This window comes from Pongo pygmaeus, chromosome 2, assembly GCF_028885625.2.
Source record: "Pongo pygmaeus isolate AG05252 chromosome 2, NHGRI_mPonPyg2-v2.0_pri, whole genome shotgun sequence".
Classification (NCBI taxonomy): domain Eukaryota; kingdom Metazoa; phylum Chordata; class Mammalia; order Primates; family Hominidae; genus Pongo; species Pongo pygmaeus.
In genome coordinates, this window is record NC_085930.1 from 176,632,035 (window position 1) to 176,650,328 (window position 18,294).

The 18,294-nt window shown below is 37.2% G+C and overlaps 1 protein-coding gene across 1 annotated transcript in view; it reads right to left on the minus strand.

Annotated features, from left to right (window-relative positions):
• The window catches only part of WDR49 (WD repeat domain 49), a 177,407-nt gene that overhangs the window by 21,575 nt on the left and 137,538 nt on the right, over positions 1-18,294 (minus strand). Inside the window, exons 17-18 of the mRNA XM_054482756.1 lie at positions 2,420-2,529; positions 71-217 (exon numbers count right to left, since the gene is read on the minus strand). Of these exons, the coding sequence (XP_054338731.1) occupies positions 71-217; positions 2,420-2,529 (257 nt within the window). The remainder of the gene's footprint in view (positions 1-70; positions 218-2,419; positions 2,530-18,294) is intronic.

Below are 18,294 nucleotides of genomic sequence, written 5' to 3' on the forward strand. Positions count from 1 at the left end.
CTACTCTATTTTTAAATGACTAAATTTCCTGAAGAGGGATAATAGAGGTGTATGATGGCTGAGAACTTACTTTCAAAAAGTGACGGGGCCTCTGGAATTTGGGGATGCTCTTCCTCTGGCTCTTTCCTAAAGTATTTCTCAGGGTCTAGAAGGAAAGCAGGTTTATTCACTTCAGGGAGCTCTTCCAGGGCTCCAATGCTTAATGACCTAAATGTACCTTCACAACAGCAGGTTTTAGAGAAAGACAGGGAGAAAAAGGGTACAATATCATTAACTCCTTGGAAACAGCTAGCACATTTCCAAGTTAACTTTTATAAATTTAACCTTCCTGTTACTCAGCTGGTACAGCTGCAGTGATCTGTAAACCCTATAAACACAGATGTTCAAAATAAATCCATAGTGCTTTTTATTCAAAGGAACCAAAAGGAACTCAAGGCTTCCCATTCATTTTTTTTTATTTTGTATTTTTCTGCTATTTTCCCTTGAAAATGAATATTCTGCGGTTTTGGAAAAGCTCCAGTTTTTCTTTTATCTACAAGAGAATTGTATCTTTTGTGAAATGGAATCTATTTTTTTCAGTGTTTCGTTTAACAACACATCTAAAATTTTGAATTGGCAGGTACTTTTTAAATAATGTCATCAAGTAAACCAGAGCTGCGTTATTGTATTTATTACGCACACAATGAGATGATAGGAATCTATTTTAATCATGCTCTTAAAGGCAAAGTCTTGAACAAAGTGAAAGATATTTCTCTTTGCTTCATGTAATAATTGGATAATAAAATGGAAATCTATTTGAGATAAAATCTTATGTTTCTTTGTTAGTTCTGTGAAGGTAGGAACTGGGTTTTTGTCACGATGATGGGTCAGTACCTAAGAAAAGGAAACTAATCCATATTCAGCACCTGCTATGGAACAAGTCATGTTCTATGTCAGTGGATTTCAAACTATAACAGGCATCAGAATCACCTGGAGGGCTTACTAAGACATAGATTGCTATGTGACCCCCTTGGCTTCTGACTAATGGAGGAAAGCAGGGATGAGGGTCTCATAATTTACATTTCTAACAAGTTCCAGTTGATGCTTATGGTGCTGGGCCAGGGATCACTCTTTGAAAACTAATGTGCTATGTCAAATTAGAGAAGAAATCTTCACAACGTGTAAGGTATCGTTGTGCCATTAAGACAGATGAGGAAACTGAGGCTTAGGATGCTTTAGTAATTTGTGTCTCAGTTCATATAACTGTTAAATAGCAGATCATGGACTTAAGTTGAAATATGTTTAATCCCAAAGGTTATGCTCCAAGGTGTAACAATAACAACATTACTAATAAGATTGTATTGGTTGCTATAAAATGCCAGGCAGTAGTCAAAGTGCTTTACATATCTATCTCATGTAATTCTAACAAAAACTCTGTGGGGTAGATTAGTTGCTAAATGGGCATTGAATGTTAACAAATAATTATGCACCATTTTTACAGCAAAATTTCATCAGAAATTTAAAAATCAACATATCTGCTCTGTGAAAGTGTGACATTCAGACTTGCCTGGAGCCTAGAGCCCCTTTCTTTTGGCCAGTCTCTCCTTTGAGAATGAAAATGTTTATCCAATGCCTATGCCCCCATTTTATCTTGGAAGTAAATGACTTGTTTTTTATTTTACAGGCTTATAGGTGGAAGCAGCTTACCTTGTTTCAGATGAGAACTTTGAACTTTGTACTTTTAAGTTAATGCTGGAATGAGTTAAGACTTTGGAGGACTATTGGGAGGAATGCTTTTATTTTGCAATGGGAGAAGGACATGATATTTGGAGGTGCCAGGGATGGAATGATATAGCCTGTATATTTGTCCCTGCCCAAATCTCATGTTGAAATGTAATCCCCAGTGTTGGAGATGGGGCCTGGTGAGAGGTGTTCAGGTCATGAGGGTGGATCCCTCATGGTTTGGTGCTCTCCTCATGGTAGCAAGTCCACAGAGATCTGGCTGTTTCAAGTGTGTAGCACCTCCCCCACTCCCTCTTGCTCCTGCTCTCACCCTGTGAGGTGCCTGCTATTGCTTCACCTTCCACCAAGCAGATACCAACATTATGGTTCCTGTACAGCCTGCAGAACCGTAAGCCAATTAAACCTTTTTTTTTTAATAAATTATACAGTTTCTGGCATTTTTTTATAGCAATGCAAGAGTGGTCCAACACACTGACTGAGACCTTACACTTTTTCCGCTAGTATTCTGTGGAGCCTCGGACAGGTGACTTAATGTCCTGTACCTCACTTTTCTCCTTTGTTAAATGGGGGTCACAGGACATTACATTCATGTTTATTAAGGAATAGGAACACTCCGGACACACAGAGTAGACATTTGTATTCACACTAATCTATTAAATAATATTATAAAAATACATTAACAACAGTGACTACTTACTGAATGATTTTTTTATAACTTCACCATAATAAGGTTTTTGTGTTTCTTTCATGCAGGTACCTCTTTCCTTATATTTTATACCTAAATTTATATCTTCTGATGGTCTGACACTGGAAGAAAATATTTCATGATGAAATACATTATTAACCACAGGGATGGAGAAACTCTTTCTGGCTATGTGTATCTTTGGCCAAAAAAAACAAAAACAAAAACAAAAAATCCATTCCTGTGAACTGAAGTAGTGATATTTGTTTATACTAATCAAGCCCTATCTTTTAACAAAATGCCTGCTAGCCAGGTGATAATAGAAAAGAGTGAGAGCCAGAGTGTCCAAGAGTCTAATTAAGCAAAGACCTTCTCCCCATAGCAACAAGGTTAGAGGAAAAATTATTTAGAAGAAAATTTTACAGAAATACATACATTATCCTTGCCTTAATAAATTATATAATGAGAAGTAAGCATCAATCCTTTGTGTCAAAGCTTATTTATTCAGTGTTAGGCATGTAACTTTAGTTATGGTTATGGCATCCAAAATGCAAAAAAGTTCAGTATTTTTGAGGCTTTCTCATATGAATCTACAAGAAAACTTTAGCGTAACTTGAATCCACAGAAAGGATTTTTATCAATAAAACATGGGAAATAAAATCATTACATAGCTGTATATAATCTTGTGAGAAAATAGAAAATGATCTCAAATCTATTTAAAATTCACTGTCATAGACTTCAACCTTAACAGCTACAAGTTATGTTATTAGTCTCTTCAGAGCACCAAGCCAAAAGACACATCCATTGTCACAAAATCGTGGAGAGTCCTGGGGATCTTGACTCACCCTCTTCCTTCTGCCTCAGTCCCTGCATCCCTCAGCCCTTTAAAGTTACCATTCTTCCACTCCCTAACTTTTATTCTTATATCTTCTATGGATTTTGTAGCTATAAGACTCTGAGTTGTTTCCCATACTTTCAGCCTCAATTTTCTCCTCAATGTAATGGGACTCTTGCTGTGGATTTAAAGGAGATAAGATGGATGAAAGTTCAGAAATGTGCCTAATAAATAATAGCATTCAAGTAATGTTCATTTCCAGCTTTCTTTTTCCTCCACTCTATTTTTACTGTATCTTCCAATTTTAAAAGATTTTAAAATATCAATACAAATAAAAAGTCTATGTATCTCTCTTAAATTTAATATCAAATGCTATTTGCATGGCTTTAAGTAGTAATGTATTAATTGCTTTCTCATATATAAACTTTTCATTTTAGAGGTTTTAGATTTGCAGAAAAGTTAGTGGAGCTCCAGTATACCCCTCAACCAATTTTCCCTATTATAACATCTTACACTACCATTTGTCACAATAAAGAAATCAGTATTGGTACATTACTATTAACTGAATTCCATATTTTATTAGAGTTTTACTAGTTTTTTCTTAATGTCATTTTTCTGTAATGTCAACGTTATATTTTGTTGTCTAACTCCTTAGCCTCTGGCTTGTGACAATTTTTCAGGCTTTTCTTGTTTATTATGATCTTGACAGTTTTAAGAAACACTTGTCAGATTTTTTTGGTAGAATATCCCTCAGTTTGGGTTTGTCTGATATTCTTCTCATGGTGAGACTGGGGTTATGAGTTGTTGAGAGGAAAGCAACAGAGGGGAACTGCTGCTTTTATCGCATCAAACCAAGGGTGCATGCTATCAAACTGACTTCCACGGTTGATGTTAACCTCAATTACTTGGCCACAGTTATATGTGCCAAGTTTTTAGTAATGTTTACAATAGCTATTGTACAGTTACTTTTTCCCTTTTTCCATATGTTACTCTTTGGAAGCAAGTTTTCAAGCACAGTGCACATTTAAGAGGGGATGGGGGTGGTAGTTAATCATGATTTCCTTGAATCAGGAGAGTATTAACATAAATTACTTGGAATTATAGATTTTTTTTTCTTTTAGGAGAGCTTTGTCATTGGATAGGAGGGCAGTTTTTCCCCAATTGCACCGGAATGGCATCCCTCGCCATGTGCCATCTCATGTGAGTAAGAATTAGTATTTAGCCACTATTTAGGCTTTCAAGGCAAGAAATAATGATATCCTTAGAGAGGTATTTTAAGATAGTAAGGGGATCTACAAAAATAAGAAGTTGGTGTTGGATACTGAAAGCATGGAGTGTGGTACAGTTAGGCCTTGCAGTTATTGGATTAAGAATACACCTTTTTCTAGAAAAGAATTATTCATGTAAACATGTGCAAAAGATTGAGGGGGCAGGGGCCACGGTAAAGAGGTTTCCCTTTAGAGTAGTTAACAATATATCTTGATTTTTTTTTTTTCCGAAATACACTAAACTCTTCCCTGTTTTCAGACCACATGCTTTCTGACTATCTCATCCTGTGGAATCTAAATCAAGTAGCTTTTATATAAAACAAAACATTTTGCCCATTTCCACTAAACAGTTTTATCCACAGAGGGAGAAAAGTAGTCAGAGGGTAGGAGAGTATCTCTTGGAAATCACAGCAAATTAAGTCAACAATCTATTGCTTCCTTTTCACAGACAGACATCTGACATTTGCAGAAGTGGTTACTCTGAAAATGCACAGGGAACTGGAAAAAGGCAAATATTCTCAAGAGGAGAAGTGAAGGATGAAGATAAAGAAGCAGAATAATGTAATACCAGGCTTAAATAGAGTTTTAAAACATTTTGCAAAAATGCCTTTGTAGGTGATGCAGGAAGGTGATCTACTATGGGATCCACCAGCCTTGGCATCAATCCTGTGAGAAGGAAAGGCTCTAACTAATCACACTTCTCTTGGCTCTGGCTGTGGAAGGGAGGTATAATGACTGTGACAATCACTGGAGTACCCTCCTAGGCATAAAAAAGGAAGTGAAAAATGCTTAGAGTAGTGGCTTATACATAGCAGGTACTTGATAAAATATTTGATGGCTTTACTCAGAAACCAATAATTTGTCAATATTTTCACATGATGCTTGTTGGACAGGCAACACAGAACAGTGATAAAGTACTAACTCTGGAGCCTGAATGCCTGCATTTGCATCCCTAGTTCACCTCTTGGTTGGTTGACCTTGTGCAAATCATTTAACTTCGCTGCCTCTGTTTTTCAAGTTGTGAAATGGGGATGATAATAGTAGCTATCTTCTAGGATTACAGTGAGAATTAAATGAGGTAAACACATAAAGACCTTAGAACAGGCCCTGAAATATAATCAGGGCTCAGGCCTCAGTTGGTATTGGCTACTATCACTTTAAGCAAGAACAAGACAATATTTTTCACTCAAAGCAGGGAGTTCTAACATCCCCCTACAGCAGGCTCCAATATTCTTGAGAACTATCAGAATGATCAGACAAAAAGTAAAAAGATGTGGCACTCCCCTAAATAATAATTTGCTGTTCTAGTATTTTCAAAGTTCAAATTTCAAAAATTGAATAGATGTCACATGCTTTCATTTGTCATACATGGACATAGGATAGTTATTGCCAGATTGTTGGTGAAAGTAGACTGCCAATTCTTCAAGTATTTACATCACATAAAGCCTAATTTAAAATGGGATTTTAATATTTTGTGTATTTTTTCTTATAGTTATTTATCTATTTTCTAGTTTAATTTCTCACATGAAATCTACTGACAGAATAATTAGGTAATCAATAGCATTTAAATAATATTAAATATCAGTTCCCTCCTAACAATAACATGGAATTTAAAACATCATAATTATTTTCCATGTTTAAGAAACATTAATTTGAGGTGTGCCTTCTGCCTTGTATAAACTTACTGGGAAACTAGTGGAATTTTTGTTTCATTTCTCATCTGACCCTTTTTACTCGTTTCTAATAATGAATCCTTTCCAGATAAGCAATTTTTTAAATGGTAACCAAAGGAAAATATGTCAGATAATAAAAAATGTAGTAGTTTATGCTCTTTGTTGCTCTAGAATAAGAATGAAGATCAATAAGTGAGAGTTCTACAGATGGATTTTACTTAACATTAGAGTCATTAAGAATATTTCAAAATAGAGAAGGGTATCTGTGAGATGTGAGTGTGTCATATAGGAACTATTCAAAAAGGCTGGGATGTGTTTCTCTTAAAGATGCCATAGGAGTTAGTCTAGTAGACTTCGAATATCCCTTTAAAATTTATTATTGAATTATTAAAGGTTAATAAACCTGAAAAATGTTTACTTTCACAAATAATCAAAAACTCTAGTTTTAAACAATAAGATATCATAGCAACAGTTTTAAGACAGCAATAACATCCATTCTTGGTTCGAAGGCAGGAAAGCAACCATTTGTATTGCTGCTGGAGGGAGAGCTGATATGTCCAGACAGCAAGATGACCTTCAGCAAGATGACCCAAAGGCCTTTATGCCTTTTGACTCAGCAATTCCTCTTCAAATAATTTATTCTAATTATGAATTCAATAAGATATTCTAATATGTGCACATGAAGGTATTTAAAGAACTGTTTTCCCAGTTAAAATTTGTAAACAATCTACATATTTGAAATAAAGAAAATGGTTAAAAAGCTACAAGTCATTATAAATGTTGTTGTCCATGGATACTCATATTAACTAATATGAAAATGTGCTTACTGCATATTTTTGAGTGATAAAACAGGTTATAAACTGTGTCTACTAAGTCCCCATTTTTATAAAATGTACATTTTTTCATTGTTGTAAGTATGCCTAAAACAAGGTCTTAAAACTGAAATGCCTAATATTAACAATAGCTTTACCACAGATATTTTCACCTTTTGCTTATTTGTACTTCCAAATTTTCCCGTAATAAAAATGTATTATTTTTGGCCAGGCACAGCGGCTCACACCTATAATCCCAGCACTTTGGGAGGCCGAGGCGGGTGGATCACGAGGTCAAGAGTTCAAGACCAGCCTGGCCAACATGATGAAACCCTGTCTGTACTAAAAATACAAAAATGAGCTGGGCATGGTGGCATATGCCTATAATCCCTATATTAATTTTATAATAAGGAAATATTCTGAAACTGTATTTTCTAAATTATTCATTTTATCTGTAATTTTTCTAGATTAGATAATTTTACATGAGTCCAGAAAACAAATATTCCTATAAACTAGGAAAAATATATGTCCACTGTAGTTTTTTTTACTATTTTATCCCTTCACTTATTTATTTATTTTTTAGAAGTTTTTTGAAGCTATTATGAGTTTTGCAGACTCTTGAAAAAGGATAAATCTATTTCTCCATAACAATTGTTAACTTAGAATTAGGCCTTTCTATTAATCTCTTAAATTCTATATTCATCTCCCCGGGACTACAACTGAAGATAATTCTTTACCATCTACCTAATTCTCACAAATAGTTTTATAAAATACTTTCAGCCCTGTGAAAAACCAGGTACGTTTGTACAAGCCAGAAGATAATATACACCCCGATTTTTTAACCTGGAAAGAGACTCTTAGGTGTTAAAATGAGAAAATAGCTTTAAGACACTTAATTTTTTCTTCATGTTTCTTGTTTCTTCCATTTTCTTTAGACTTTTTCTGTTTTCCTTCTTCTTTCTTCCTGTGAACCACCCCCTGTCTAAACATACCTCCACCTGCATATATACACCAAGTGTACTTTTTCTCCTGTAGTATAAATTCTTTCACATTTTTATTTTTCTTTCATATTTTTTCATGTGGATGAGAGCTAGCATGATTCTCTCCTTGAATTTACCAATCTGACTAGGCAAAGGGGCACATTCTTCAGAACAATATTTCTTAAAAATAAAATGATTTATAATATTTTCTGTATTAGATGGAAAGCACAAAGGACATTCTACAGCTGACAATTTTATTGTGTTTGTATAATTTCTGCAAAGGATTCCTGATCATATTCCTGGGAGAACTGAAGGATGTACATGATAATCAATTCTGAGGATACGTTTTTAACCCTTTTTTTATTAGTTTAATTCCTAAATGACATTTTTCTATACTATCTCATTATTACAAAGTCTTAAAATTATATCAATCCAGTCTCATCTGAATTAGACTAAGAAAGAAATTTTAAAGATCACAAGTACTTTTTGATGCGTTATTTTTTCATTTTACAAAATGCTGTACAGTAGAAATAACTTTGCCTCTCACCCCCAGAAGTCTACCAATGCCTATATAATCTGATAATCAACATGAGAAGATCAGTTTGCTGTACTCTTATTTGATCTGGTAGACAACAAAGCTCCAGTTTTAAGAGAAGTCTGTGAACTATAAAACCTATATATTGGTGAGTGATTGAGCTACCTCCCAGGGACACATGTTTTTTCCACGGATCTGTGCAACCCATGGATCAGATCATCCCGTGAGCCCACACCACCAGGGCCTTGGGTTCCAAGCACAGAACTGTGCAGATTCTTGGTGACCGCTTGGGTTGCAGCCAGTGGCAGCACGCTGGAGACTGCCTAAGACAACCAAGTACCCAGCGGGAGGGGCAGTCACCATCACTGTGGCTCCAATCAGCCGTTTTCCCCTGCCGGTGCTGGGGAGACTGGGCAGTTTGGCCTGGGAGGAATTCCCCACAATGCAGCACAGTGGCTGTGGCAGATCGTGGCCAACTGCTTCTTTAGGTGGGACCTGGATCCATCCCTGCTCTTTGGGTGGGGCCTCCCTGTGGGAACTTCAGTGACTCCAGCCAGGGGTTTACAGGCAGAACTCTGATCTCCCTGGAATGGAGGCCCTGGGGGAAACAGTGGCCATGGTCTCTGGTTCAGTAGACTTAGTCTTTCCTTCTGCTGGCTCTGAGGAATCAGGGCAGTTGAGACGAGTGGAATTCCTGCCAGCACAGCACACCCATTCCAAGGGACAGATAGAGTGCTTCGTTAAGAAGGTCCCTGATTCCGTGCCTCCTGAGTAGGTGAGACCTCCAAACAGGGTCACCAGAAACCTCATACAGGAGAGCTCCCACTGGCATCAGGTCAGTGCCCCTCTGGGATGGATCTCCCAGGGGAAGGAGCAGGCAGCCATCTTTGCTCTTCTGCAGCCTCCACTGGTGATACCTCCAGGTGCAGGAGGGACCCAGGTAAATAGAGTCTAGATTGGACCGCCAGCAAACTGCAGAAGAGGAGCTCTACAGAAGAGGGGCCTTACTGTTAAAAGAAAAACAAACAGAAAGCAACAACATCAACAAAAAAGACCCCACAAAAACTCATCCAAAGGTCAGGAGCCTCAAAGATTGAAGGTAGATAAACCCACAAAGATGAGAAAAAATCAACAGAAAAACACTGAAAATTCATAAAGCTGGGGTGCCTCTTCTATTCCAAATGATTGTAACACCTCTCCAGAAAGGGCACAGAACTGGGCTGAGGCAGAGATGGATGAATTGACAGAAGTAGGCTTCAGAAGGTGGGCAATAACAAACTTCACTGAGGTAAAAGAGTATGTTCTAACACAATGCAAAGAAGCTAAGAACCACGATAAAACATTACAGAAGCTGTTAGCCAGAATAACTAGTTTACAAAGTAACAAAGATGACCTGAAATAGCTGAAAAACTCAACAAGAGAACTTCACAATGCAATCACAAGTGTCAATAGCTGAATAGTCCACATGGAGGACAGAATCTGAGAGCTTGATGACTATCTTGCTGAAATAAGACAGGCAGACAAGATTAGAGAAAGAAGAATGAAAAAGCACAAATGAAGCCTCCGAGAACTATGAGATTATATAACCAAACCTATGACTGATTGGGGTACCTGCAAGAGATGGAGAGAATGGAAACAAGTTGGAAAACATACTTCAGGATATCATCCAGGAGAATTTTCTCAACCTAGCAAGGCAGGCCAACATTCAAATTCAAGAAATCCAGAGAACCCCAGTAAGACACTACATGAAAAGATCAACCCCAAGACACATAATCATCAGACTTTCCAAGGCTAACATGAAGGAAAAAAATTAAAGGGCAGCCAGAGAGAAAGGCCAAGTCAATTACAAAGGGAAGTCCATCAGACTGACAGCAGACCTCTCAGCAGAAACTCTACAAACCAGAAGAGACTGGGGGGAGGGGGCCAATATTCAACATTCTTAAAGAAAAGAATTTCCAATCCAGAATTCCAAATCAAGCCAAACTAAGCTTAATAAGCAAAGGAGAAATAAGATTGTTTTCAGACAAGAAAATGCTGCAGGAATTCATCATCACTAGGCCTGCCTTGCAAGAGCTCCTGAAGGAAGCACTGAATATGAAAAGGAAAAACCGTTATCAGTCAATACAAAAACACACTGAAGTACACAGACCAATGACACTACGAAGAAACTACATTAACAAGTGTGCAAAATAACCAGCAAGCATCATGGAGACAAAATCAAATTCACACATAACAATATCAACCTTAAATATAAATGGGCTAAATGCCCCAATTAAAAGACACAGAATGGCAAATGGCATAAAGAGTAAAGACCCATTGGTGTGCTGTCTTCAAAAGATGTGTCTCACATGCCAGACACACATAGGCTCAAAATAAAGGAATGGAGGAAATTTTACCAAGCAAATGGAAAGCAGAAAAAAATGCAGGGGTTGCAATCCTAGTTTCTGACACAACAGACTTTAAACTAACAAAGATCAAAAAAGACAAAACAGGGCATTACATAATGGTAAAGTGTTCAATTCAACAAGAAGAGCTAACTATGCTAAATATATATGCACCCAATATAGGAGAACCCAGATTCATAAAACAAGTTCTTAGAGACCTGCAAAGAGACTTAGACTCCCACACAATAATAGTGGGAGACTTTAACACCCCACTGTCAATATTAGACAGATCATCGAGACAGAAAGCGTAAAAGATATTCAGGGCTTGAACTCAGCTCTAGCTCAAGTGGACCTGATAGAGATTTACAGAAATCTCCACCCAAAAACAACAGAATATACTTTCTTCTTGGTGCCACATGGCACTTCCTCTAAAATTGACCATATAATTGGAAGTAAAACACTCCTCAGCAAATGCAAAAGAACTGAAATCATAACAGTCTCTCAGACCACAGCACAATTTAATTAGAACTCAATATTAAGAAACTCACTAAACACCACACAACTACATAGAAGTTGAACATCCTGCTCTTGAATGACTCCTGGGTAAGTAATGAAATTAAGACAGATATTAAGAAATTCCTTGAAACTAATGAGAAGAAAGAGACCATGTACCAAAATCCCCGGAATACAGCTAATGCAGTGTTAAGACAAAAATTTACAGCACTAAATGCCCACATCAAAAAGCTAGAAAGATCTCAAATCAACATCCTAACATCACAACTAATGAACTAGAGAACCAAGAGCAAACAGACCCCTAAGCTAGCAGAAGACAAGAAATAACCAAGGTCAGAGCAGAACTGAAGGAGACACAGACACACACACACACACACACACACACACACACACACACACACCCTTCAAAATATCAACAAATCCATAAACTGGCTTTTTGAAAAAAATTAATAAAATAGATAGATTGCTAGCTGAATTAATAAAGAAGAAAAGACAGAAGAATCAAATAGACACAATAAAAAAAGATAAACGGGATATCACCACTGGCCCCACAGAAATACAACCATCAAAGAATACTATAAACACCTCTATGCAAATAAACTAAGAAATCTAGAAGAAATGGATAAATTCCTGGACACAAACACCCTCTCAAGACTGAACCAGGAAGAAGTTGAATCCCTGAAGAGGCCAGTAATGAGTTCTGAAATTGAGGTAGTAATAAATAGCCTACCAACCAAAAAAGCCAAGGACCAGAGTGATTCACAGCTGAATTCTACCAGAGATACAAAAAGGAGCTGGTACCATTTCTTCTGAAACTATTCCAAAAAATTGAAAAGGAGTGACTCTTCCCTAACTCATTTTATGAGCTCAGTATCATCCTGATACCAAAACCTGGTCAAGACAAAACAAAACAACGAAAAAAGAACTTCAGCCAATATCCCTGATGAACATCGATGCAAAAATCCTCAATAAAATACTTGCAAACCAAATCCTGCAGCACATCAAAAAGCGTATCCACCACAATCAAGTTGTCTTCATCCCCAGGATTCAAGGCTGACTCAATGTAGGTAAATCAATAAACATAATTCATCACATAAACAAAACTAAGAACAAAAACCACATGATTACCTCAATAGGTACAGAAAATGCCTGCTATAAAATTCAACATTTCTTCAAGTTAAAAACTCTGAATAAAATAGGTATTGAAGGAACATATCTCAAAATAATAAGAGTCACTTATGACAAACTCATAGCCAATATCATACCAAATGGGCAAAAGCTGGAAGCATTCCCCTTGAAAACGGGCACAAGACAAGGATGCCCTTTCTCACCACTCCTATTCAGGGTAGTATTGGAAGTTCTGGCCAGGGCAATCAGGCAAGAGAAAGAAATAAAGGGTATTCAAATAGGAAGAAAGGAAGTCAAATTCTCTCTGTTTGCAGATGACATGATAGTGTATCTAGAAAACCATATTGACTCAGCCCAAAAGCTTCTTAAGCTGATAACTTCAGCAAAGTCTCAGGATACAAAACCAATGTGCAAAAATCACAAGCACTCCTATACACAAATAACAGATAAACAGAGGGCCAAATCATAGATGAATTCCCATTAACAATCGCTACAGAGAATAAAATATCTAGGATTACAGCTATCAAGGAAAGTGAAGAACCCTCTTCAAGGAGAACTACAAACCATTGCTCAAGGAAATCAGAGAGGACACAAACAAATGGAAAAACATTTCATAATCATGAACAGAAAGAATCAATATCATGAAAATGGTCACACTGCCCAAAGTAATTTATAGATTCAATGCTATTCCCATCAAACTACTCTTGAAATTCTTTTTTTTAATTATTATACTTTAAATTTTAGGGTACACGTGCGCAACGTGCAGGTTAGTTACATATGTATACATGTGCCATGCTGGTGTGCTGCACCCGTAACTCATCATTTAACATTAGGTATATCTCCAAATGCTATCCCTCCCCCCTCCCTCCACCCCACAACAGGCCCCAGTGTGTGATGTTCCCCTTCCTGTGTCCATGTGTTCTCATTGTTCAATTCCCACCTATGAATGAGAACATGTGGTGTTTGGTTTTTTGTCCTTGCGATAGTTTGCTGAGAATGATGGTTTCCAGCTTCATCCATGTCCCTACAAAGGACATGAACTCATCCTTTTTTATGGCTGCATAGTATTCCATGGTGTATATGTGCCACATTTTCTTAATCCAGTCTATCATTGTTGGACATTTGGGTTGGTTCCAAGTCTTTGCTATTGTGAATAGTGCGACAATAAACATACGTGTGCATGTGTCCTTATAGCAGCATGATATATAATCCTTTGGGTATATACCCAGTAATGGGATGGCTGGGTCAAATGGTATTTCTAGTTCTAGATCCCTGAGGAATCACCACACTGACTTCTACAATGGTTTAACTAGCCAAAATTGACAAATGGGATCTAGTTAAACTAAAGAGCTTCTGCACAGCAAAAGAAACTACCATCAGAGTGAATAGGCAACCTACAGAATGGGAGAAAATTTTTGCAATCTACTCATCTGACAAAGGGCTGATATCCAGAATCTACAATGAACTCAAACAAATTTACAAGAAAAAAAACAACCCCATCAAAAAGTGGGTGAAGGATATGAACAGACACTTCTCAAAAGAAGACATTTATTCTGCCAAAAGACACCTGAAAAAATGCTCATCATCACTGGCCATCAGAGAAATGCAAATTGAAACCACAATGAGATACCATCTCACACCGGTTAGAATGGCGATCATTAAAAAGTCAGGAAACAACAGGTGCTGGAGAGGGTGTGGAGAAATAGGAACACTTTTACACTGTTGGTGGGACTGTAAACTAGTACTCTTGACATTCTTGACAGAATTAGAAAAAAACTATTTTAAAATTCATATGGAACCAAAAAAGAGCCTGTATAGCCAAAACAATGCTAAGCAAAAAGAACAAAGCTGGAGGCATCAGGCTACCCAACTTCAAACTGTACTACATGGCTACATTAACCAAAACAGCATGGTACTGGTACAAAAACAGACACATAGACCCATGGAACAGAATAGAGAACTAAGAAATAAGACCGCACATCTACAACCATCTAATCTTCAACAAACCTGATGAAAACAAGCGATGAAGAAAGGATTCCCTATTTAATAAATGGTGCTAGGAGAACTGGCTAGCCATATGCAGAAAATTGAAACTGGACTCCTTCCTTACATCTTATACAAAAATTAACTCAACATGGATTAAAGACTTAATTGTAAAACCCAAAACTATAAAAACCCTAGAAGAAAATCTAGGCAATATGATTCAGGATATAGGCACAGGCAAAGATTTCAAGATGAAAACATCAAAAGTAATTGCAATGAAAGTAAAAATTGACAAATGAGATATTAAACTAAAAAGCTTCTGCACAGCAAAAGAAACTGTCATCAGAGTGAACAGACAACCTACAGAATATGTGAAAATTTTTGCAATCTATCCATCAGACAAAGAGCTAGTATTCAGAGTCCATAAGCAACTTAAACAAATTTACAAGAAAAAAAAACCCATTAAAAAGTGGGCAAAGACATAAACCGACACTTCTCAAAAGAAGACATTTATGCAACCAACAAACAAATGAAAAAAGGTTCAACATCACTGATCATTAGAGAAATGCAAATAAAAACCACAGTGAGATACCATCTCATGCCAGTCAGAATGGCAATTATTAAAAAGTCAAGAAACAACAGATGCTGGTGAGGCTGCAGAGAGGTACAAATGCTTTTGCACCGTTGGTGGGAATATAAATTAGTTCACTCATGGTGGAAGATGGTGTGGTGATTCCTCAAAGACCTAGAACCAGAAATAGTATTTAAACTACCATTTGACCCAGCAATCTCATTACTGGATATATACCCAAAGGAATATAAATCATTCTATTATAAAGATACAAGCATGCATATATTCATTACAGAACTATTCACAACAGCCAATAAATAGAATCAACCCAAATGCCCATCAATGATAGACTGGATAAAGAAAATTATGTTACATACACACCATGGAATACTATACAGCCCCAAAAAGAAATGAGATAATGTCCTCTGCAGGGACATGGACGGAGCTGGAAGCCATTATCCTCAGCAAACTAACTCAGGAACAGAAAACAAAACACCACATGTTCTCACTCAAAAGTGGGAGCTGAACAATGAGAACACATGGACACAAGGAGGGGAACAACACACACTTGAACCTGTCCAGGGATGGGGGATGGGGGAGGGAGAGCATCATGAAAAATTGCTAATGCATGCTGGGTTTAATACTTAGGTTATAGGTCAATACGTGCAGCAAACCTCCATGGCATACGTTTACCTATGTAACAAACCTGTACATCCTACACATGTACCCCAGAAATTAAAATAAATTTTTAAAAACCCTATATATCAGCACTGCTTTTCATAATACAAAGTTTCCAGGAAAAATAGAAAATAAAATTAACTGAAAATGAAGTCAGGAAAGAAGAGTTCCAACTGCCAATGTTTGAATCTAGGAAAAGATTGGTTTAAAAAAGTGTTTAGGATGGGAGTGATGGCTCATATCTGTAATCCCAGCACTTTGGGAGGGTGAAGTGGAAGGATCAATTGAACCTAGGAGTTCCAGACCAGCCTGAGCAACATGATGAAACCTCATCTATACGGAAAAAAATGTGTGTGTGTGTGTGTGTGTGTGTGTATGCAAACTGGGCGTGGTGGCACGCCTGTAGTCCCAGCTACTTGGGAGGCTGAGGTGGGAGGATTGATTAAGCCAGGGAGGTTGATGCTGCAGTGAGCTGTGGTCGCACCACTGCATTTCAGCTGGACGACAAAGCAAGACAGCCTCGAAAAAAAAAATGTTTAAAGGATAACTGAGTTTGTCATAAGGAATGGGAAATTAGTATATTGGCTGAAATACTCTTAAACAGGAATCTGTAACTCTTGCCTTCACTCTGCTATGCATGTGATGGAAAGAGAAAAAAAATGATCTATCTGTGTTACCCTAAGGTAACTTTATTTCTTCATCTGTAAGATTGAGTAGGGTAGGTGGGCGGGGACATTTTATCCTCTGTAAAGTCTTTCCATTCCCAGCATTCTATGATTGTACAGGATTGCTCATGCTAGATTTCTAAATTGAAAATATCCTTCTGCCTAAATGTAAAATGCCACTTGACATTTCTGCAAGCCATAATTCAAGGAAATGGAAGAACAAATACCAAAGTAATTTAGCATAACAGAATGCTAAAGGGGAATTTTTTTCTTCTATCTATGTGTCAGCAGAGGTTGAAAAGTTTGAAAGCAAAGTAATTTATTGAGATGTTTAATACAAAAGTATTTCTACATGCCAAAATGAGGTGGTTAGACTCTTTGTGTGCAGGGTCACTTTGCCAAGAAGGTAGCTCCAAAACTGATCTTCTGACACTTAAGCCAACCATCACTTTAAGATATAAACAAAGGACGCGGAAACTATAAGGGATGATTGCATCAGAGAGAGTCTTATGTGTGAATTGAGACCCACTCCCATTGGAGGGGAGGAAAGCTTTTCTCTTTTTCATTTCTAGCCTCTATGCACATAGCCCAAATAACTTAAGGTAGTCTTCTAGGGTAACAGTGAGAGGGACACAGCAGACTTGTATCTCACTAACACCTGAAGAAGTCTACAGGCAAAAAGCTGTACCTGGAGTTGCAGGGAGCAGTGGGGAAACAGTGGAAAAGTTGGTATTGCAAAATGTTTGAGTTTCCTACAGGCCAAGCAGAAGTTAAACCAGGAGTTGTGCAAGAGGGGAGGCTTGGCAATGTGCAGGACTGTAACAGAAAACACTGTGATGTGTATTACAAGGGGCATGAGCTGGAGGAGGTGAGCCATAAGAAACTAGCCAAAGAGATCATGAGTTTGGAAATGTGCAATGCAGAGATCCCTGAGTGGGGTCATCAAAGAATCCTCAACTATACCCCCAGAAAAAAGAGAATGCTTTGCACATCTGCCAAGCCTCAAGAACAGCAATGCTACCTTTCTCCTTCTTCCTATCCCGCCTTTATATCCTCAATGAAAGGAAAACTGTGACTAGTGAGTTAAAGGGAAGAAGAAAAGACAGTTCTCTCTCTCTGGTGTTTCACCTGTTTAACATAGAATGTTACAGAAGCAATGAATTAAAGCATGGTGGGAGTTTTATAGAATGACTATTTTCTTGTCAGCTCTGAGTAAACCCCATTTCTTTTCTTACATTGAACAGATAATAAATCAAAAGCACCAAAATATTTTTATTATTCTCCAAGTAATAAGCTCAGATATCTATCTCTACAAGAATAAAATAGCCATTTAGCATGAAAGTTATGAGAACATGGTTTAGCAAAAGTATAGAAAACAAAAGAACTAAACTCCTTAACATGAGAGCATAAATGGAATATAAATATTGAATCTAGCAGAGTGATGTGAAGAGAAGAATGTCTGAGCAACATAGAGGGACGAGAAGCCTTAAGGAAGTGATGTCTAACTTCAAAGTTAAGCTCTTTGAACTTTCGTCACATAAACCGCTGTGCACTTTATCAAAACCAGGAGTAAAATCTGATACACATTCTAAGATAGACAGATAGATAGACAGACAGACAGACAGATAGATAGATAGATTGTTTTTGAAGAAAGAGGCAAATTTTCACAATTAGATTGTTGATGGAGTAGAAATAAAAGACTAGATGGCACTTAATACATATCAAGAATCAATGTAGTCAAGAAATAAGAACCAAATATGGCCCTGATAATAATATAAGTCACTCATCCATACACACCTACCAATCCCCCAAATTTTGGAGAAATCTTGAGGTAGTCATTGAACATTCCACAGAGGACAGAAGGA